The following is a 23,872-nucleotide window of genomic DNA, read 5'->3' as shown; positions in this document are numbered from 1 at the left end:
TTGGGACAAGTGACTTCTCAAGACTTGGGACAAGAACTTCTCAAGACTTGGGACGAGTGAATTCTCAAGACTTGGGACAAGAAATTCTCATGACTTGGGACAAGAACTTCTCAAGACTTGGGACGAGTGACTTCTCAAGACTTGGGACGAGTGACTTCTCAAGACTTGGGACAAGTGACTTCTCAAGACTTGGGACAATAACTTCTCAAGACTTGGGACTAGTGACTTCTCAAGACTTGGGACTTCTCAAGACTTGGGACAAGAACTTCTCAAGACTTGGGACAAGTGACTTCTCAAGACTTGGGACAAGAACGTCTCAAGACTTGGGACGAGTGACTTCTCAAGACTTGGGACGAGTACTTCTCAAGACTTGGGACGAGTGACTTCTCAAGACTTGGGACAAGAACTTCTCAAGACTTGCGACAAGAACTTCTCAAGACTTGGGACAAGTGACTTCTCAAGACTTGGGCAAGAACTTCTCAAGACTTGGGACGAGTGACTTCTCAAGACGTGGGACAAGAACTTCTCAAGACTTGGGACAAGTGACTTCTCAAGACTTGGGTCGAGTGACTTCTCAAGACTTGGGACTTCTCAAGACTTGGGACAAGAACTTCTCAAGACTTGGGACAAGTGACTTCTCAAGACTTGGGACAAGTGACTTCTCAAGACTTGGGACAAGTGACTTCTCAAGACTTGGGACAAGTGACTTCTCAAGACTTGGGACAAGTGACTTCTCAAGACTTGGGACATGTGACTTCTCAAGACTTGGGACATGTGACTTCTCAAGACTTGGGACAAGTGACTTCTCAAGACTTGGGAGAAGTGACTACTCAAGACTTTGGACACGCACTTGTCAAGACTTGGGAAAAGTGACTTCTCAAGACTTGGGACAAGTGACTTCTCAAGACTTGGGACAGGTGACTTCTCAAGACTTGGAACAAGGGACTTCTCAAAACTTGGGACACGCACTTCTGAAGACTTGGGACAAGTGACTTCTCAAGACTTCGGACCAGTGACTTCTCAAGACTTGGGACAAGTGACTTCTCAAGGCTTGGGACAAGTGACTTCTCAAGACTTGGGACAAGTGACTTCTCAAGACTTGGGACAAGTGACTTCTCAAGACTTGGGACAAGTGACTTCTCAAGACTAGGGACAAGTGACTTCTCAAGACTTGGGACACGCACTTCTCAAAACTTGGGAGAAGTGACTTCTCAAGACTTGGGAATCGCACTTCTCAAGACTTGGGACAAGTGACTTCTCAAGACTTGGGACACTCACTTCTCAAGACTTGGGGCAAGAGACTTCTCAAGACTTGGGACAAGTGATTTCTCAATACTTGGGACACGCACTTCTCAAGACTTGGGACACGCACTTCTCAAGACTTGGGACAAGTGACTTCTCAAGTCTTGGGACAAGTGACTTCTCAAGACTTGGGACGAGTGACTTCTCAAGGCTTGGGACGAGTGACTTCTCAAGGCTTGGTACGATTGACTTCTCAAGGCTTTGGACGAGTGACCTCAAGGCTTGGGACCAGTGAATTCTCAAGGCTTGGGACAAGTGACTTCTCAAAATCTGGGACAAGTGACTTCTCAAGGCTTGGGACTAGTGACTTCTCAAGGCTTGGGACAAGTGACTTCTCAAGGCTTGGGACAAGTGACTTCTCAAGGCTTGGGACAAGTGATTTCTCAAGACGTGGGACAAGTGACTTCTCAAGGCTTGGGACAAGTGATTTCTCAAGACGTGGGACAAGTGACTTCTCAAGTTTAGGGACAAGTGACTTCTGAAGAGTTGGGACAAGTGACTTCTCAAGAGTTGGGACTAGTGACTTCTCAAGAGTTGGGACAAGTGACTTCTCAAGAGTTGGGACAAGTGACGTCTCAAGAGTTGGGACAAGTGATTTCTCTAGAGTTGGGACAAGTGACTTCTCAATGCTTGGGCAATTGACTTCTCAAGACTTGGGACAAGTTACTTCTCAAGGCTTGGGACAAGTGACTTCTCAAGGCTTGGGACCGGTTCCGGCAGACACGGGGTCTGACGGGCTTTGTATCTGCCTCACGCGGTCACCGCCGGACCCAGGCATTGCAGAGAAGGCCCCTCAGAGAACGCCAGAACCGGTGTCGGACCCGGTCTCTGACGTACCGTCTCCGACGGACATGGTCCCTGCCGAACTCGGTCTCTCCTCGATCCCGTCCCGTCTCTGTAAACACCAGATCCTGCAGAGACCGAGACCGGCAGTGCGTGTAGCCAGAGACTGAGTCTTGCACACACCTGTTCTGCTGATAATAGGGTGGGGAGAATTTTGATTTTTTTACTTCAAATTTTAATTTCTTTTCGAAAAATCGAAAAGCTGGAAATTGTCCAAAAAGCGCACAAACCTACAAAAATTTGAGTTATAAACTTCAAATTATTTCAAATATTTAAGAAATTTGGTTTTGTGAGCTTTCTAGAATTTTTATATTTCAAATTTTTGAAAATTTTCGAAAAATCAAAAAACGTTGGAAAATATCTCAAAAGTGCACGACTAAAATTTTAAAATTGTTAGTTTTGTGCGCTTTTTGAACACTTGAGCGACTAATTTGCAAATCTCCAAGACGGGTCACTGCAAGTCAATCTCTTACCTCATCTGCCTCAACCAACTCACTAAAAGTCGGTAGTGGTGAGTACACTCCCGTCAATTATCAGAGGAAGTCAGAGTAACGTCAGGTGTACAGCAAGGGAGTGTATTGGGTCCACTTCTATTCCTCGCGTACGTAAATATTTGGAGGAACATTGAATCGACTATTAGACTTTTTGCAAATGACTGTATAATATATAGGAAAATTATAAATAGTAAAGATATAGAAAAGATGCAGATGGATCTAAACAGTCTGGGGGAATGGGCGGTTGAAAATGCTATGAAAATTAACCCAAGTAAAAGTAAAGCAGTTAGTTTCACGAGAAGTCGGGTGAAGGAACCACTAAACTATTTGTTTCGGGACCAAATAATTCCGTAAGTGAGCAGTTGTAAATACTTGGGAATACTCTTAAGCAGTTATTTAAGCTGGGCTTCTCAAGTAAATTATACGGTGAAGAAAGCCCGGAAGGCACTTCATTTTACAATGCGTGTTCTCGAAAAGGGGAATATAGTAACACTGAAAGTCTAGCCTACACATCACTAGTGCGTCCGATTCTGGAATATGAGGCGGCGTGCTGGGATCCTTACAGGGAGGGGCAGATAAATGCGTTAGAACGGGTGCAAAGAAAAGCATGTAAATTTGCATATCATACGAGCGATTCGAACTGGGAAACCCTGGCACAGCGTAGAAAGATAGCACGTATATGTGCTCTCTCCAAAGCGTACACGGGAGAACGGGCATGGAAGGCTATAGGTGACAGATTGCAAAGGCCATATTATCTGAGCAGGGTCGATCATATTCGGAAAATTAGGAGCAGAAAGCAAAGAACAGATATCGGGAAATATTCCTTTGTCCAACTCTGGAACCAGCTACCTGCGGATGTTTAGGGACTCTCTCCTGTAAACCAAGTGCTTTTAGGAAGAAGGTTAGAAAAATGATAAATGAGGTGAAGTGAAGGGAATACATGGGTGGGTGCAGTGAAGGGGGGTAAATTGGGGTGAGGATGGGAAGGCTTCATAAGTGTAGTGAAGGTCCTGATGAAATGTGAGTGCATCAGTTCACGACGTATGTAATTCATTACTGTTACTGTCTTGTCTGGTTGGTATTAATTTTTAAGTTATGTACTTTAGGTTATATGGTTTCGTAATCTTATGAGTTGTTTTATTTTGAGTGTGTTGTGTCTCATTGTTTTGTTGTATCTCATTGTTCTGTTGTGTCTTATTGTTTTTGTTGTCTTATGTTTTTTGTGTCTTATTGTTTTGTCGTATCTCATTGTTCTGTTGTCTCATTGTTTTTGTTCTGTCTCATTGTTTTCTTCTGGCTCATTGTTCTGTTGTGTATTATTGTTTTTGTTGTCTTATGTTTTTTGTCTACTGTTTTGTTGTATCTCATTGTTCTGTTGTGTCTTATTGTTCTGTTGTGTCTTATTGTTTTGTGTCTTATTGTAGGTCACTGCCTCCGGGTAAAAACCCATTTGCAGTCAAAATAAATAATAATAAAAACTTCCGATCTGCGGAATCTATACGACAGCTGGCTCCAGTTCGAGGCGCAACACGGTGTTGCTTCCTCCTCCCGCATCAGTGCCACATGAGTTTCAAAAAACGAAGCCGACTAAGTCATCGAGTATTTATTCTCCAGCGGCAACAGATCATAAATGCCTTTCGGTGTTTCATCGTGCCAAAGCCGTCTTGACCAGCCCGGTTTTTCATCGATCTACCTCCCTGGACTAAATTTTTCAGGCTACCAGCCATTACGTTATATTTAGCAGCTCAGGTCCTACCAACGCTTCGCCCCAGGGAAAATATGGTCACCCCTCCTTGGGGGTGGGGTTCCAGTTGCAGATCCACCCACACCACACCCGGTTCTACGGAGTCAACTACCAGGGCCAACATTATGTGATGAGTCGTCTTCCGATGGGCCATTTCCTTGGCACGTTCTACTCTTCAGCGGGGTAGCCTAAGGAGTGTTCCCTCTTCTTCGTCAGCTCTTTGGCATCACTATGGTTACCTACCTCGACGATTCGCTGATTTTCGGCCCTCACCTCAATGCTCCAGCCTACCCAAGTCACGGTCTACTTCGGGCTGTCCATCAACGTTCTGCGGCAGACCTTGCGGCCTACATCATGTATCCAGCATCTTAGGGACGTTCTGCATCTGGTTCTCAGGGCCTCAGTCCAGGACCTTTGTCACAACACGTGTCACGCTACCTGAAACTCTTGGGCTATGGGTTGACCTCTATTTGCAGCAACGCATCTGCTTCATCTTGACAGCTACCGGTATGCGATCCTCCAAGACCCCCGTTGCCTGAGGGTGTCTTTTTGGTTTCGTCAGCTGTACTCTGACGCGATACCTTCAACTGCAGGCGCAGAATCGGCCCTCCGCACCGTACGCATCAGTCCTTCTAATAGGATGAACGCACAATTAACTTCGCCCATATGGCAGCAGCGCTTGTCATTCTCATCTGGGCATTACGGTTCCACGCGCAGCCAACAACATTCACCTTGGACATGGATTCGGACATTACATATTACGCGCTGCGCACTGATAAGGGGGCAACGCTCCGCCATAACCAGCTCTTACAACAGCTATTTTGTGCTTCTGTCAAGATAAAATTTGAACGATGCCATGGCCTCGCTGTCTTCTTTGTCCACTCCTAGGCAAATATGGATGTTCCTTTATCTAGAATGATACTTGTCCAATACAATTCGGATTATTCACACGCTATAAACGGGCAGTACTCACTGCGGAGCCCGGGAGAAGCACAGATGAACTTTGAGGGATATGGGCTTTAGTTGGGCAATCATGGGCAGGTGATTGGTTGGGCTGACCATGGACTGGGATGGACGTGAGTTTGACAGGTCAAAGGCTGGACATATGCTGCTCTGGGCATGGGCCGGCCTTGATATGTAATGGTGTTAGTAAGGTCTGGTGAAGACCTGAGCTGGGATGGCCACCGGCTTCCTATGCATCCGTGCACTTTTCAGTCGTTCTGTAAGAGTGGCTATAAACCTATCTGGTCCATATACCAATCCCCATGTGTGTGTATAGCTTTCCGCCACCTATTCGTCTCAACTGTCTGTTTTACATACACATCTCTGAAGCTATCGATCCATCTATTTATCTATCCCTCTATTTACAAGTCTATCGATTTCTCTACCAATGTACATCGATCTATTAACATTCCACCGATATCTATCAATAAGAATATTCATAGTTCTTTATACCTAACATACCTATGTACTTACGTATATATCATCATCTATTTTTTATTACATGTACATAAATAGTTTCCTATCCTGTACCTATCTCTTTATTTATACAGAATGGCGCATAACTGAGAACCCGCAGGAAAGCGCGGGAGTATTCCAGACGCTTTCCATCATCTCTTGGCTGTTATTTTTGCACCAGCTGAATCTTGTACTCGTAAGAAAAAATATGAAAGTCCTGCGTCAACATTCGCCGCAGCCGATCGGGTGTTAAAATCTCCGCGAAATTACCTCTGTATCAATAAAACCGAGCAACAGTTTGTGAAATAACAGTTCAACAGTTGCTGCACACTGCTGGGATGCAAGCCTCCATTTGCAAAAAATAAAAACGTAAATAATTTTTTTTTAAAATGGGATGATTAATTATGCGCCGTACTGTATTATTCATCTACGTATCTACGGAAGGGAAATATATAATACAAAAATAACAGGGCCGCGAACTCTGTTTAAGCAGAAAATTGTTTTATTGTAACCACCATCACAATGATGATTATATTTATTCATTTACTCTTATTGTACTAACATATAAAAAGCCATCAAAAGCTCATATTTCTTTGTTTGAGAAATTATCAATATTTTGATGTATAATAACAATGTGTGCTATCCAGCCTTAATGTAGACTGCTTCGGAACACACAGAGTATACAAAATACACACGCAAGCAGGCACACAAGCAAGTATTGGCTGTTTATTCCATCACACGTACAAAACACACAGAAAAGAAGTATTATTACTTTCTAGATACCTTACAATTAACCATATCACTTGTCTCAGGACAAATCTGTTGACGCACTAAATGTTTGAGAGTACATATATAGGAAATCACCTTTAGCCCATCTATCAAATCAAACACAGCTTGTCATAAATTCAGTCCCATCATATACACAGCTGCCACATAAGTACAGTTAAATTTAATTTCCGGATCTTGTTAACCTAGTAAACACCGTCCTGGTATGCAATTTTATTTATTTTCATGGAAATGCACGGGTCTGTTACCTGAGGAAGTTTTAATTACAAAATTATTGCACGCAAACTCATAACAATCAGGTTTCATGGTTAGACACGCTTGGTCAAAGCATATAAAATCAACGTAATGTAATTCGTAAAACAAGTTTCTTCTCAGAAACTATCGAAGGGCTGCGATGATATTTCGTACTGAGCCAAATAATAAAATTCGTTTAGAGAGTTCTATTCCATTTCGTATCGATCCACTTTGCATGACGATCAAGAACCTCATATTGTGTCCCAAATATTAATCGTCCTACAAAACGTACCAAATGACATAGCGCACAAATCATAATGATATATATAAATATAACATTAATTTGAAACATTCTTAGATACGGTAAATACTGAACAAAATACAAGGATCTGAATTTCTAAGTACGGTCCCAGAGACAAAAGGAACCTAGGCCCAGACTGCTTGTACTAGTAACAATACATGCAACAGGCAAAACTGCTTGTTCTAAAACCAAATGTCTGTAACTTCAGGCTTTCCCTCGTGATTTGGCAATCAGTTTGTAAGACCAATTGATTTCTTTCCTGGACTACATACTTAGAACTGGCATCATAATCATTGCTTTTTACTGATAACTTAAAGTGACGGTCCATTTGGTTTCTGCAACATTACTTGGAACAGATTAAAATATATCAAGCATCCACATATATCCATGTTTGTGATTTTATGACAAGCTTTTATTTTTAATGATCTAGGCGTCCATAATGTCATCGTTAAACAGATTTGCTGAAACAGGATCGACAATATCAAGTTACGACTAAGAGGCATCTTTTTCCCAGATATTACACTTCGAATCATATTTGTGTATGTATATTACACTTTTGGGCTTAAGTATTCACAAAAACACTCCTCTTGTTAAGAATTTAGGAATATTTTTGTAATTACATTAATGTAGCACAGCCACATGTCATCCGAACATGACTAATGTTACATAACTGAAGCACATAATTCGTATTTGTAATGAACCACACTTTACATCAAGAAACCATATTCATCATATAAGCCATTGCTTAATTAGCAATTATTGTTATTTATATCAATGATAAAAAGGCTATATAATTACTAACTTTACATACGTTTGCTTTTCCCAACAACAACTGCCTCCAGTGCATGACTCGTAACTTCACTTACAAGGCACAGTCAGAAGCCAACGGTGTTAGTGATGACTTCGAATTTCAGAGCTTCTCAATTTCGGTCGTTGCTTTTCACACACCGAATCCAGCATTAAGATTGGGTTACAGGGCATTGTGGTCTGTTATCTGCAGCGGCGCTAGACTAATTAGATCAAATTTCCACACTGAAATGTAATTGTTTCTTCTATAAAAATGGTAAAAGTAGTTCACATTTAATTCCACCAGGAAAATGTTTTAAATATGTTCAATTATAACGGCAGCTTTGTAAAAATATCAGAGCCCTGTTCCCTATACAAACTTAGTAAATCAAGTTTTAGGATTCTCGGTGTCCTGGTGACACGAAATCTGCACATCCAGACTATCTAATGTCACTTTTACAAAGAGTAGTTCCAACAGCCCGTAAAATTCTAGTGTGGACAGATCGCAACACATGAAAACCTCACCAGTGACAGACGGACGTATTTCGGTCTCAGACGCACTGAAAGATCGAACAACATCCACCAAACACACAAGATGTTGCTTTCTGACTGACCAAGTAAGCGAACCTAGTAAAATACGGCTTCTCTTAAGACCAAGTGTAAACGGTAAAATGTAATACCTTTTCAAAACAAAACCATTAAGCTATGTTTACAAAAAAAATTGCACTTATAGAATTTAACACTTTAAACAGTCAAAACAAAGCACATGACGCAGAAAAATATACCACAAATGTATAAATCCGTTCATTTCATCTTAACCACTAGTCATGCGCCTTCCACATAACTGAGTACCAGGTCTGACCACGTGGAATACAACCATTCAGCCAAGAACGGAAGTCTTATAGTACAATGGAGCTGAAGTCGAATACAATAATTCTTGATTACACGGACCACAAATGGTAACTTCTTAAATACAAAACAAGTGGGTAATCACAAACCAATTTTCATACACGTGGCCACATCTTCCCAGAGTTCATGTGTACGAACAGTATCCTGGTCCCAGCGAAAGTTTCACCATCCTAACGTACAGCGTGTGCTCAGGACACAGAGCCGGCTGCAGTATATACTCACATAGAGACAGTTGATTTTACTACAGACTGCAACACTGTCATTAACATTGTAATGACCGTCATCAGGATACATTATCACATACCCAGGCGTTGCATAGCAGACATCATACCGTATTAAACTCAGAGATCTATAGCTAAAAATTTAGACTTACTCAAAAAGGAAATACTGCAACAAAATAAACTGTCTTCCACAAATCTGTAGCTTCGTCATTAACTAGTCCAATCCATCGACATCACCAGTTTTTTAAAATTATAAATATATTCCAGATTTTTAAATTAACACAAACTGAATAATTGGTCGTTTCGTAAATGTGAACTCAAGGCTTCCTTTAAGTAGCAAGAGGATTAACACAGCATGAAAAACAAACCAGAAACAGTACGCAAGCCATTCAAATGCACAGAACATGTAAATTGCCACTAATAAGTATCAATGGTACTACTACAGTTCCGATACAGAACAGACAAGCTCCTTTTCTATAGAGATACATAACAGGACACTTTCATCCTTGAATAAAATCAATGATTAGAAATAAGTTCATAAAATGTGGTAAGGCATACTTAAGGATATCGTGAAGGAAGAGATCTCCACCATCTTCCTTCTACCCAGAAGATGTCAAATATCCCTTCCTCCGAATCACTGGTAACCACCTACAAGGCTGCATAGCGTTGCAACTCAAAAGTATAGACCCACATTTTTAGATCTGTGAAAACCTCAAAACTCTCAAAACTTTTATTTTACTTGTTTGAGGGCAATTATTCACAAAGCTACTTAACCTTAAGTTAGTTTCTCAGCTTTCATGTGATCGCCCTCGATTGCCTGGGGACATCGAATCTGTACGAAATTTAAAAAAAATGAATAGAATCAGATGCTAAAGGCGAATTTAATGTTTGTCCCTTGGTGAACAGGACCTCCCTATGTAGAAATCATATTCACTCATAGGTATATACTGCAAGTTATTTTGCATGCACATATTTCTGGTCTCTGCGACTACTAATCAACTATTCAATCTTTTTCACTCCATGTACGGTTTCAACTACACCATTAAAGAAATATAATTACAGTAAATGTGATGAAATTATATAATATGGCATACACAATGCGCGTCAGTCGGATTCAATTGTTGTTGAGATGGGCAATAACAATCAATTGTTTATTTAAAAAAAACAAGGAGGGAAGCTTCCCACAGTAATAATGTTGCTAATCTGCAACGACATCTATATTACAATAACCATTCTAAGCTATTCTAACTACAAAAAGCCTACACCAAATTGTTTTATTATTATTTTCTTATATTTTAAGTATTACAAAAAATTTGTACTTTGATAGGGGAGGTTGGAGCGGGAAGGTTCTGTTTTATTACCGATAATTGAGACGACTTGGTTCGGTAAAATTGATACATTTATAACAACACGTAAGGAGCAAATTAAGGCATCTGCTTACCTTGTGTATTCACATTTCATTTGACAGTAGAGGGGTCACAACAATTTCGAACATACACTTTGCCTCTTTTATGTCTTCGCACGATTGCGGTAGTGTTGAAAATCTTGTCTTTCCGAAAACTGATAATGAATTTTTAAATTGGAATGTCGGGTTTTTTTTAAACGAAAAGCTATCTCCCCATATTTCTGCTTAAATATCCCAAAAGCCTTTGATGCCAAATATTTCTGAGAGATAGTCCTATTATATGCCCCGTACAAGTCCTGATCGGAGCCTATACAGTGTTAAAGGGGGGTGGGAGGGCTTATGTACTCAAAAACTACCGGTTCATGTGAGATTTGCTGTTGGAACGGAACAATTCTATTTCCCCTCCGAGTTCTTCGGTTTTCCCTGCCATCATTCCCCGCAGTTCCATATGCACTCACATATTATCTTAGGGATAAACAAAGGGCCCATTAGACGCCAACAAAGACAAAGTCTCACCCCATCGCAACAATACAGCAGTTACAATAAACAATTATTTCAGCCACTGCAAATGTTGCTCCAGACAATGAATATCGCTCTAATGTCATCATCCTTTCCCGTATTAGGCCACGAGGCCAGTTACGGTCTTGTATTTTCCGTCCATCTCTTCTGAGGTCGGCCGAGAGATATTTTCCCAGCAGGGCGGTATTTCAAAATTGCCTTTGGGAATCCCGCCTTAAATGCAACAAAATCTATTGTAAATCTCCCAACACAGTAGCGTACGTGTTTCTGTGACACAAGGTTAGGAGGAGCCTTAATTCGCTTCAGTTCTGTCAAATTCACCTCCGTCAGGTGTCATCAATGAGCCTGCCATAAAACAAAAAACCGATCCCTAGCTCTCATGAAAAACATGGAAAGCAAACAATCAAGTAGCGGTTGTTTAATTCCTGCCAACCATGTGACACAAAAGTTTGGTAATAATACAAAAAAACTACAAAATAAATCAATCATATTTTAATATTAGTTTCATTTAATATGGCTACGTAAGTTTACACCAATAGCCCATCTGCAAATACTATATTTTCACAAGCAAAGATCCCTCTATACTACAAACACAGCATGAAGCTACTTTAAACTACAGTTACAGAGTTACAAAGAATTCTTTTAGTTATTAATAGTTTGAAGTGACGTCATCCTGAAGCTATTTAATTACTTGTCTACGTACATTACAATCTAACTACGCGTGGTATTAGTATACTGGATGTCGTATTACAAGTGCTTGGAAATAGTGTCATTAATGTTATCACTTATTTATTATTGTAGGCCATATACAAGATATGTGTAAACAAGATGGCCGCTGCGCACCTGTTTAATTACTTTTAATTCGCGTGTATACAATGAACAGTTTTAAGCAAGCAAAACAGATGTAAGGCCATTCAAATAACGGTTGTGAACATTCTCAAGGCCATTACCACTCTCCAAAATTGCTGTTTGACTCCTAGAAAATTAACAAAATTTGGACTTTTCAGACGTTTCTAGTAAGATTCATCATGTTACACCGCAAAGATGGAATCCGGTAATTATGGGGGGGGGGGGGGGGGGACGCTTAGAAACACACCGGGGAAATCTTCAGACGGGCTTGTTTTGGGTTACGTACAAAAGAACAAGTCAAATTTGGGGTTTGCATCTCCAAGTCCACTTGTGAGCCGTGTCTATTCCTACTGAGATCGTACAGTCATTGTCGATAGTCTGTCAACACGTTACGAAAACGTGAACTGTAAGATGCTATAATTTATGTAGTGGAAAAAATATCAGAAATTCAGAACCCCTCCCGCCGAATTTCGCATCCTCCAACACCTGCTGCCTCTGAGATTGGCGATGACTTTTCAGGAATCTTATCACAATACGTTAAATTACTTGACTACTATTTAGTTCTGGGAATTTGTGGAAAACGTCGGAAGTCTGCGGAACTTTGGTGAACGTAATTTAGAACTTAATACGTTTGGAAACGTACACTACATCCTACAAATGAAGTTACTAAAAACTTCTGCATGAATAGTGATTCAAGCCATTAAAAAATATGCACAATGTTTTTTTTTACAAACGTGTGCATACAGTCAATTCCTTTTTGAAATGGCACACAAGAAAGTGCAGCATACATTTATGGGCAGAACTCCTAAAATCCCCGAATACTGTCACACCGGGTAAGCATAAAATCGTTCATAACTCCACCGTTAAACGCAATTACATATAAAGAAGTATTAGTTTCGACCTAACCTGAGTAGCAAGATTTTATGAAGGTCACAATTCTGATCACCATGTTTAAATACAAAACATTAGGTAAAAAAAACTACATGCAAAAATTAGTATCATTGTGTGACTATGCTAAACCATCGCCTCTTCAACGTAAGAGTCTACATTTCTAGCACTGTACGTGTGAACCAACAGTTCTACACCAAGACTGAAAAATGTCACGCAGAGCATACAGATGACCGAAATAAATCATTCATGACATCGCATTCCACATTTCAGTTTCAAGATCTGGTCACTCAGCTCTAGAAATTATAAGGTTACTTAGTGCTCCACTTGAAATATTATTAACCCTGATTTATACGCCAGTTCCCCCCCCCCCCCTCAAAATGCCGTATATAAAATATATAATTTATATAATTATGCTGGAGGTAAGTCTCCATGTAGTTTCCATTAATATTAAAATATAAGTTACGACTAATAGTTTAGCTATTACCAATACAATAAATCAATTTAGTCGTATAATTTATGCTATGAAAGAGTACAAAAATTCTGCATGAATAAAGTTTTTATATGAAACACGATTTCTGGCTTTCGTAGTAACGATGAAACAAACACAGAAAAAGTGTTTACCTTCTGTGTTCAATGAGGTAATACCCTTTCATGTCCTTAAGTTCCAACAGCATTTGCAAAATCTATAAAGATGAGAATTTTACTGATAAAACGCAAACAAGACATGTTTAATCATTCAACGGAAGACTAATCACCTAACGAAAACCTGTACCAGCATATACTAAAGTCGTGTGTAGGTCTGTCTGTGGTTCCCCTTCTATTCCTGTTATACGGACGGAACTAAAGGTAACAGCGAGGATTTTATCAAACAACTACGTGCCCAGCTGATATTTCACATTGAAGAATGTGATACAAAATAATGCCATTTTTTTATAAAGCACTTCTTCTGATGTAAGTAATAACGTTCCCAAACTTGAAACCTTTAAATCCACATTTCTCTTGCTGCCTTTTAAGACTGACAATGCCAATGACATACAGACGAAGCCCTACAACGCTAAAACGTAATTTAAGAAATGCGGGATTCCTAAGTCTTTCAGAGTCTTCATACAAACCATAACACACTGCATTAAAATTTAAAGGACAAGAGAGAGGGCACTGGACCCCCCCCCCCCCCCGGGGGGGGGGGGGGCAAGAAAACTGCCTCGAAAATGTTTTAATCGGTGGGGTGGAAAAGTAACACATCAGTCTTGTCTATTTAATACGGGGCAGTTTCCGGTTTGTTGGGAAGAGCCAATTAAAGACCAGGACTGCAAAAACATGTACCTGTCTGCTAATTGCGGGTGCAGCAATGCCTTGCCTCACGTATCAACACAGATCATCCCAAACCCAACTCATGGTAAATGTCACTAAAAACACTGTGCAAATGTAAAAAATCGATACAAAAGACCCTATTTGTATACAAAATATATCTTTTTTATACATTTGTATTTATAGTAAGCTCAAAAATACAAATAATTAAGACATCAGACAACTATTTTTCTCACTGATTTTATTACTCTTAATATCAAGAAAATTGTTTATCAACGCCTTTGTCAAATGTAGTTTTTTTTTTTAAGAAATATGATTTTGTAATGTGTGTACGAGAAAATATAGATTAGAACTAATTCAGTCTTATAAAACAGGCCACATGGTTGGAGGCAACCGCTCTTGCAATGCACCCAACGATACTTAAAACACAATACTCGACATATGTAGCACGCACTTACACGTAAAAGCCAAGGTATGCAAGATTTAAGAAACGCTGTGCCAGTGCTCGTGATTAGTTACGTTTATCAGTGACATTTAAGCTATTAAAAACAAAACATACTGAAACAAGGTACTACTATGGAAAGAATAGGTAATAACTGTAAGCACATAACTACAAACTACTTCAGTCGATAATTGATCAGAGTGACCGAAAAGTAGTATCAATATTATCATGTATTTAACATGACTTATTACTGGACTGTTTGGAATTTGTTTTGAGTATGGTTTTCACGTACACTTACCTCCCTATCAGAAACTGGAGTCATATTTTGAACAAGAATGAAAAATACCAACTATTGCTTAGCATTTCCTGACACGAAACTGCTCTCAAAATTACTTTCTGGTCACTCTGTGCAATCAATACAAGGTAAACATTAACGCAACAAATGCAAACGACACGATCTGACTTAAACAATAAATCATCCATTTCGTGCAAAATCGATTTATCTCGCTCGTTTATGAGTCAAGGTAAGTGTAGCTAGCAGCTTCTGTTCACAAAACCTGCAAATTCATTGGGTCTATTACCATTCTTTAACAAACCACCTACTAGCAATATCCTGGCCAAGAGGCTATGCTCCGATATTATTATACTAGGACAAGATATGGAAGGGCCACTTTCAAACAATGATAACGTTATATTTAATTTGCAAAAACTCGAAATACTTTATACACATAATTTTATAGCACAGATATTTTGTGACAAGGGGTAACTATACATAATCACCAAATTATTTCATGGAATACATATTTTCTCAATTCAGAGGCAACGAATGCTAGAAAATTTATCATAATGGCCTGGAATAATCCTGACCTCACATAATTTTACTACGACCCATTTCTTAATATTACGATGATACAATGATATATATGACAACTACATTTTATTGCAGTAACTACCAGGATATTTTGCAGTTATCATGGAAATGATCTACAAGTACATGGTGGCATTCGTTACTTCGAATTCATTCTCACCGATACTCACAAATACGAAGTACTTGTGACCGATCCGTGCACATGACTATGACGTCTGAACACACATTACACGGTATAAGATTTTCCATGCAAAATATCCTAATTCATAAATTGCCTTTCCAGTGAATAAATGTAATAGTCCTGAAGAGGTTAAAGTATATCTGTGGAATGAACATTCGTTTACTGACAGGAAGTACAAAGGGATCTGTATGTGAGAGAAGGTTTCCTGTGGCCCTACTCAGACACTAACATTGCAGGATTCAACACCAAATCCCTACTCCTAAGACTTCACCAATCTCATTTAGTATTAAGATAAAAATTTGCTACTAGAATTAACAATAGGCCTTTTTTTTGCATATCCTTCATGCATATCAACAACAGCCACTTCAATCCAATTTCAAGGTCAATCTTTCCGCACCGAGCCAGTTTCCATTCTCTTCCTTTGGTCCACACCACCAGCTTTCAAATTTTGGCAAAAATCATATACCACCGTCTTGATATATTATTGGTCTGGTCTGCACAAATGACCGAAAGATCATAAATCCAAATAACAGACCTTACACATATAATTACCAAGACAATTTCGCTACCTTTGTTTCCAATCTAGGCCCTTACATTCTATAATACACACTTTCACAATGCAAACACTTCTTTTCTCTTTTGTTGTACTATGACCTTATGCTTCATACAGCATATTAATTTAATTTTATACAAGATCTTAGGAAACGTTTGCAATGCACATATCTTTTGAAATCAATGTAAAATCATCATCCTCTTTTTAAGCACCAAACAGCTCTTTATCACACTAACTTACCAAAACACAAACTCTTTTGTAAAATTTCCGCTCATTTCTACGTAATTTATAAAAAAAAAAAAACTTAGGCCATCATGAAATGCGACAAGACGACGGCACGGCTGGCGTACCTTCCCCACAACCCACATACATTTTGTATTCTCCCCTCCCCATTAAACTCATATCCTAATATCAATCACACTACAAAAATTATTTTTATGAAATAATTCAAAATAAACCAAGGTCATTACGGTAACAAAACTACCAACCTAACGACGTATAACTGATTACATCATCATGTTATAATCTGTAAGAAATGGACCAGAAGTTGATAAGCCCATTTACATAGGAGTAAGTGGCTCAGTTGAAAGCACATCTTGTAACAAACAGTAATATATGTACTGGTTCTAGTGTTAAGCTATAAAGCAGTTATTTAGTGACAATTACAATGCCACCATTATTAGATAATACGTAACAAATGACCAGCCACACGCTGGTGAAAATTTTTGTTTTAATTGATATAATTCTCCAGGTAGCGAAGTAATATATTCCTATATTTAAACACCACAGGTGGATACATCGAGGGTCAAAGAAACTGAGCCCACGGCTATGAGATCCATTTATAAGACACATTAAAATAAACTATGAATGAAAAGTAAATTTCTATGACCTCAGTGGATGCTGATAATATTAATCAATACATCACATTAATAAGTGTCATGTATTTCATTACTGACATTCTCCATCATATCAGATGAATATAAAATTGTAATTCCTTATCATGCGAAGTCTTACATAACTACAAATGTATTTTTCAAAGTGTATTATTGTGCGTTAAGTATTCACTGTTTGTAGAAGAGAACTTCATAAAATTTTACTGCTAAAACCACAAGAGATGGGAAGGAAACCATTCATAAGAAAATGCCATAGAAGTCACTAGTAATTTTATTTCTGTTATTGTAAACCACGTAAAGATTTGTCTTACCAGCACTCGAAATTTCAAATTATAAAACACACTGCAAATCAGCCCTAAAACTTTGACGAAAAAATTGCAATTTCTATGACAGCTCGTGTGTCCTGCGTGCCGCTCAGTTTCTGTCCCACAGTAACCACGCTCACTTATAACACATCAAACACGCAGACGTGCAACTGTAACGCATCTCGTCAAATTTTACTTTAGTCAATCCACCAAATAATTGGCAGAGGTATATGAATGTAGGCAGGATGGTCGGTTCCACCAAACTTCAGCTCAACCAGCGATCTAAATCAAGTCCCATTCCGTTCCTTTTCTAAGTTTTCCAGATACTGTACGAATACTAGCAGGAGAAATGTTCACAGCCATAAAAACCTGCTAAGTTTCTAAGGTTGGAATTATGATCACAATAAGCAAAAATCCTGTAACATACTGAAACAGCAGCAGTCAGTAAGAATACAATTCTGGTATTCATTCACTGAAACCATATTATTAAGTATCGGCATCGGACAATGTTGCAATGAAATCAATTTTTAATAAGTCAATATAACCTATATCAATATCCAATGGCTATATTTCGTATTACTCAGGTTCGATACCAAAGAGTTATCGAAAGTGAGAGCGAATGAGTGAACCCTGCAACTAAAATAGCCACTGATGAGCCATTCTTACAGAACGACTGTTCATTTCATAATGGAATTTGTTTCTCGTAGCAAAGACGTAGGATACATTTTAGATATATATATTATATACACACACATAATTGACTCTACCTATTGCACTTTTGAAATGGTGGAACCGGCCACGAGTGACAGCTGGTCAGACTGTATGCCCCACAAACAAATAAGCTCCATACCGATTGAAAATCAAACACAACACGAAATTACTTCAAATCATTCAGATTCAAGGGCTTAGCTGCAGTCAGTATTGCAGATCGAAGAGGCATTACGAGGACTTATTTATTGCACATTTTAAGGGAAAGAAAATATTTTAGATTTCTCAGACTCCTTATAAATTCAAAAATTATTCTCATTATTTTTCTACTGGTTTCTAACCAGTATTATAGATATATAAAGAATTTGTTTATTATCTTTAATCTGTACTTCCAAAATGAAACAAATTCTGATGTCATGGGTAGGGTGACCAACATAATCGTCCCACATATTCAGAATACAAAGAACTGCTACAACAAATATTTGCATAAATAAAAATCTCTCTCCCATGAATTATAATTATAATAGAAAATTAAATATTTAATTACATGTTTATCTTAACGTCATTGCCAATTCATGAAAAGTAGAATAAATATAGAAAGTAATCTCTAGTGCCATAAGACAGTATACTTTAATTGAATATACAAAGACAATTTCTCATTTCTGACATGTTGCCTAAGAAATAAGCTGCAATATTGACTTTAACCAATACCCTTAGGGTACAGGTCCACAACATTTGATGAATGGAACTTCATATTCATTACACAAGTTTTAACTTAGAATAAACGGCATCACCGCCTTCTTTGTTAACAACAATTATATATGGAAAATGAGGTGATGTTTTTGTACATCGGTTTTCATGTTTAAAAAGGCTTTTTTTTAGTAATAAAGATGTTTGTACGCAAATTAATCACTTCGAGTGATCGATCTAAATGGTAGAGATCTCCACCAAGGCAGTGACCAGACGCTACTACAGAAGAGGAGACAACGAATTTTACGCCACTCACCCACTGACTTTCTAAAATGTTAAAAATCATTTTCTCTATGGAAAGAAAAAGAGACGTAAATTTGAAAAATTTATTGATAGTGGTCTTGTGGACTAAGATTTCTGTGTAGTCTTATCGGCAGATGCCAAAACATTCTGGAGATTAACACAGAATGCTCCTTTGAAACGTTTGTAACCGCCTACAAGATTACACAGAAGACCACAATCAAGTTATTCACGACTGTGAGAACCTCAAAACTTTGATTAAACATTATGACTGAATATCATAAATACTTTGATTTACATCATCACGTAAAACAGACCGAAATGTAAAATGAATGTGTAACATCAGAAATGAATGCAGGGTCCTGTACAGAATATATAGTAACTAGACTATTCATTACTTACGGAGCCACATTTTATATTCATGTGACTGCCTGTTCCGCAGTTAAAAGAACATAAATGGAGATAAACTGAGCTGAAGTTATCATCCAAGTATGGGATTAAACCTGTTTGTCTCTAACCGATACACAGATATTCATAGATAAAAGAGTGGTGTTTTATCATTGAAAATATCTAGAAACTCTCCAAGTTTATGTTGGTATACCTCGCGGCCGCGTAGTAACACTGTTCGCCGCCAGGGGCGATATGAGAGAAAATGGCTGCCATCGAAGACGGGAGCCTTTTGTGTACTGGATTTCCACGTTCACCGGACCTGACGCCCTGTATTTTTTCCTGTGAGGGGTTCGTCAAAGATAGAGTATTCGTGCCACCCTTACCACAGACCTTGCTTGATCTGCGAGCGCGTATCACAGCAGCCACTGCAGCAATCTATCATGATATGCTGCAACGTGTCTGGGAGGAACTCGAGTAAAGGTTGGATGTGTGCCGAGTTACCAAGGGGGTTCACATTGAACACCTACGATGTACTGAAACAAAACTTGGAGAGTTTCTCTATCCATCGGTATCAATTTTGTACATCTGAATTTCATTAAACGTGAGTAGCAAGTCTGTCAAATCGGAAACATCATTTAGATTTGCCCTGTATAACTATGAATGAGAATTTATGATATAAAATAAAATATTTCATACTTCAAAACCATGGATTCTTTGCACCATGAGCATTTTTGTGAGCAGTGGACATGTTTTCCAGAACTTTGAACATCCTCATATAAAATTTGCATCTATCACCTGCTTTGGTGGAACTTGCCGAAATTTCTTTTACTATGACGAGGATTTCTTTGTGAAAGTGAGAAACTGTTTCACTACCATTTAGAGATTGCTTGCTATTCTGATGCCGAGTCTAACGCTATACAACTGTAACGTTCACACTGTGGCATTATTTATTTGGCATGTTCTACGTGTTACGGATTTCTTCTAAAGAAAAACGTGTTTATTTATGGTGGAGAGTATAACTGATTTTACTTGTACTGAAACACAAAAACATTCAGTAACATGATTAAACTTGATGTCTATAATGTCTGTAGACTACTGAATTCATTTTTAATTTGCATTTGAACTCTCAAAATGCAATAATACAAATCCAAGTTACAGAATAAATCTATCTTTAATAATTAACATTTAGGAAGTCATTTGAGCGCTGCATTTATCTTAGTGTCAAAAGTGCAAATATTATATATGCAATTTATGCACCCATATAAACATATCTAATACACTGATTCTAGTCTTATCGTTATAATGGCAAAGACTTAAAAACAGTAAAAATTCCATTAATATTTTCTCTTTGAACCACAACCAGACACAAAAGAGTATCTGCAGAGTAATATATCATGTAATTAATATAGCATTTTCATACCAAAGGTGTTTCAGGCTGAAGTGGTGAATATCTGTAGACAACCGCAGGAACATTAAGGATAGGACACGTTTGGTGCAACGGCTCGATTAAATCTTCTGTTTACTGAAGCACTTGTCTACTTTTACTTTCACGCCGATTATGCTCGAATGCACTTAGTTTGATGACAATATCCTTTATGTAGTGTTACTGATGTGCGTATAATCTGATACGACGCTACGCGACTAGCCTACCCGATGCAAAAAGTTTATGCAACACTATTCCATGACATCAACAACAAAATTCATGAAATGTATTTATATTATACTCCAACATTATATGACAAAATAATTTTTTTTAAAAATTTTATTACAATTATGCCAATGACTAATTTGAGCATATCTACATTATTACATAGTAGACACAAATATATATATTATTACCAAGGAATTTAACTTCCCATTGTGATGTAGATATTAATAAATACCGCTAATTTTATAATGTACAACATTTCTTCATGATTAGTGTGTATAATAGTCATGCTCAAATTACTCTTAAATAGAAACAAGTCGGGTGGTAGAGACAAGAGTAGGCACTGCAAATGTCTGTGCTATCTACCAGTGTTAACGAATACAAACCATAAATGTAGATGCAAATTTAAATGTAATAATTTTAAATGCGGTACAGAATTAATTCTTCGTTCCGAAGTACGGAAATATAAACATCCTGAAGAGACAGGACTACAGACGCAACATCTCTCAAAGACTACCTAAATAATAATAAAATAAATTTAAAAATAGATGTCATTAAATGAAATTTCAATTTTTGCAAATATATAAAACTGAAAGGGGCATAGAAAAGCAGTAAACAAAATAATGCATTATCAAATTAAATAGACTGTGTTTTAAATCTAAACGATTTACAATAACTGGCCAAGAGAGAATTACTTTTTCATTGTAGCGTTATACGCAAAAAGACTGGAGATTCTTCTCGCTAACCCAAACAACTCTGGCATGTGAGATGCACGATTAACTCAATTTGTACAGTTGAATGTCAAAAATGTATTATAATGAAATGGTATACACTGAATGCCATTGCATTTTAATCATATGACACGTAGGAAGCAACATGTTTTGAAAATCCATATTACAAAAATTTGTGGTTGCAAGGTACAAGCTCATCACATTACCAACCTTCACAATAAAAATTAATTATACAGTCCAGTATGACCGAGCGTTTTCATCGTGATACATCCCGCAAGTTTAACAATTTTGATACAGACACAAAATGCGGGTGACATTTTTGAAAATTCGGGAGACATCTAAGGTTTGAAAAACACTGACTGTATTAAACAATTACTTCTGACCATAAGACCACATTTATATTGTTATGAAAAAAATAAAATCTACATGAATAGATACTGAGCCTCAACCTTGCATTATGACAATGAACATAGCAAGATGTTAAAAGACTTATGGCCACTGGTGGAACAGTTTTAAACACTTCAAAGACTATTTTTGACTGTATAGCAAATGACAAGTGTATTTGTCGTGTAGCTTCAAATGAAACTGACCCATACTTCAGTTCCGACACCCCCAAAGTTTGTTACGTAACTTTCCTGCTTAAATTTGGCTTCCGGTCCACAATGTTTTTAAAGTGCGTTACCACGTTACAGTGAAATAGGGTCACTTACTCTGATAATTCTGTCCTGTTCTCTGTATCAAACACAAGTATACGCACACCACGAAAGATTTTGGACTTGCAGAATGAAAACAGCCAACCACAACTATGAGTACCTATGTCACTGGTACTGACAGCCAAGATAGTCAAATACAGACATGATATTTTTCTTGATATTAAAAAAAAATATATAACATGGCAGTAGAACTGTACAGAAGATGTATGCATGTATTCAGACATAACTTGGTGCCTCTGAGCTTACGTACCCAGCACATGACTCTGAGGGACGGTTTCATGGGCTCTTCATATCCACCGTTGAACCGCCGTAATAACGAATCTCCAAACCTTACCTGTTCAATCCACCTTCTCCGGCAACTTCCTTCCACTTCAGCAAATATTGTATATGCTATTCCTAAATGTGCTAGCACTGTTAAGGCCATGCCTGGAGCATATCACGGGTGTAGCAGAGAGACAGAGGCTTCACAAAGTGTGTGTCCACAGCGCCACAGTGCAGGCACGGCAGAGGATGACTGTAGTCGGAGTAAAAGTTGAGCCTCTGGTGGGGTGGCAGGATTGGCTTGGCACAGCAGTTACACTGCGTTAAAAACAGACAACTCTATGTTATTGATTGAGTTTGGAGCCTCAAAATACTTCATGTTTATTGACCATTATGAAACAATTTCACGTAGTGTATGGAGAAAGTTACGCGATGTGTTTAAAGAGAACTGTCAATGGTTGTACACGTATATAAACTGAATGAAGAAAACCTTGACTTAAAAGTACAAAACTAACTTAACTTAGGTACTATATAACTGGTTTAATTAACATATAAATGCTTCGATGTTGTTTTATAATTTCTATATGTGTATTATAGCAAATTTTTGTAACTGATACGTTAATGCCATGTACTGTTCGCCTATGTATGAAATCCAGTTTCACCAGTGGTGGCAACTCTGTATGCGTTAAAGAACCATCGTTTTTCACAGGAGGGAAATTTCTTGACTCTATGATCGATTATTAGCTTCTCAAGAAGGGATGTACTCGGTGAAATTACGCCATGTTGTTGCTATAAGACGTAAGTTATTGATCTCATAACAGCTTAATTCTCTTCTGAAACATATTTTTCTTACGCTGAATAAAAGAACTAAAATATTTTCTTACTCTGTACCGTCTTGTGGTGCGATCAGGTATGCAACGCGGCAGAGTTTGTATATAAAATGTAAAGGCTCCATTACAGGAAAATAATGTTTTTATGATGAGTAGTAGTCGCCCTCGGTGGACTAGTTGTTAGTGTGCTCGCGGGTTCAAACCCGGCCGAGGTCGATGGATTTTTAAGGATGATAAAAATCTATAGCTCAACTTCCTTCGGAGGGGAAGTAAAGTGAGCGGTCCCATGTCGTAGATTTACGGCTTGTA

The 23,872-nt window shown here is 38.2% G+C and overlaps 1 protein-coding gene across 1 annotated transcript in view; it reads right to left on the bottom strand.

The window, feature by feature from the left end:
• Positions 1–6,321: 6,321 nt before the first annotated feature.
• LOC110830922 (hdc homolog, cell cycle regulator) overlaps positions 6,322–23,872 on the bottom strand; it is a 249,460-nt gene continuing 231,909 nt past the window's right edge. Inside the window, exon 5 of the mRNA XM_087355391.1 lies at positions 6,322–23,051. Within this exon, the coding sequence (XP_087211517.1) occupies positions 22,887–23,051 (165 nt within the window). The 3' untranslated portion in view covers positions 6,322–22,886. The remainder of the gene's footprint in view (positions 23,052–23,872) is intronic.

This window comes from Zootermopsis nevadensis, unplaced genomic scaffold (assembly GCF_977971745.1).
Source record: "Zootermopsis nevadensis isolate Lab colony 2312 unplaced genomic scaffold, Znev_1.0 Znev_ptg000024l, whole genome shotgun sequence".
In the NCBI taxonomy this organism is placed as follows: Eukaryota; Metazoa; Arthropoda; class Insecta; order Blattodea; family Termopsidae; genus Zootermopsis; species Zootermopsis nevadensis.
Note: the sequence above shows the minus strand (reverse complement) of the source record. Positions and strands in the feature narration are given on the sequence as shown.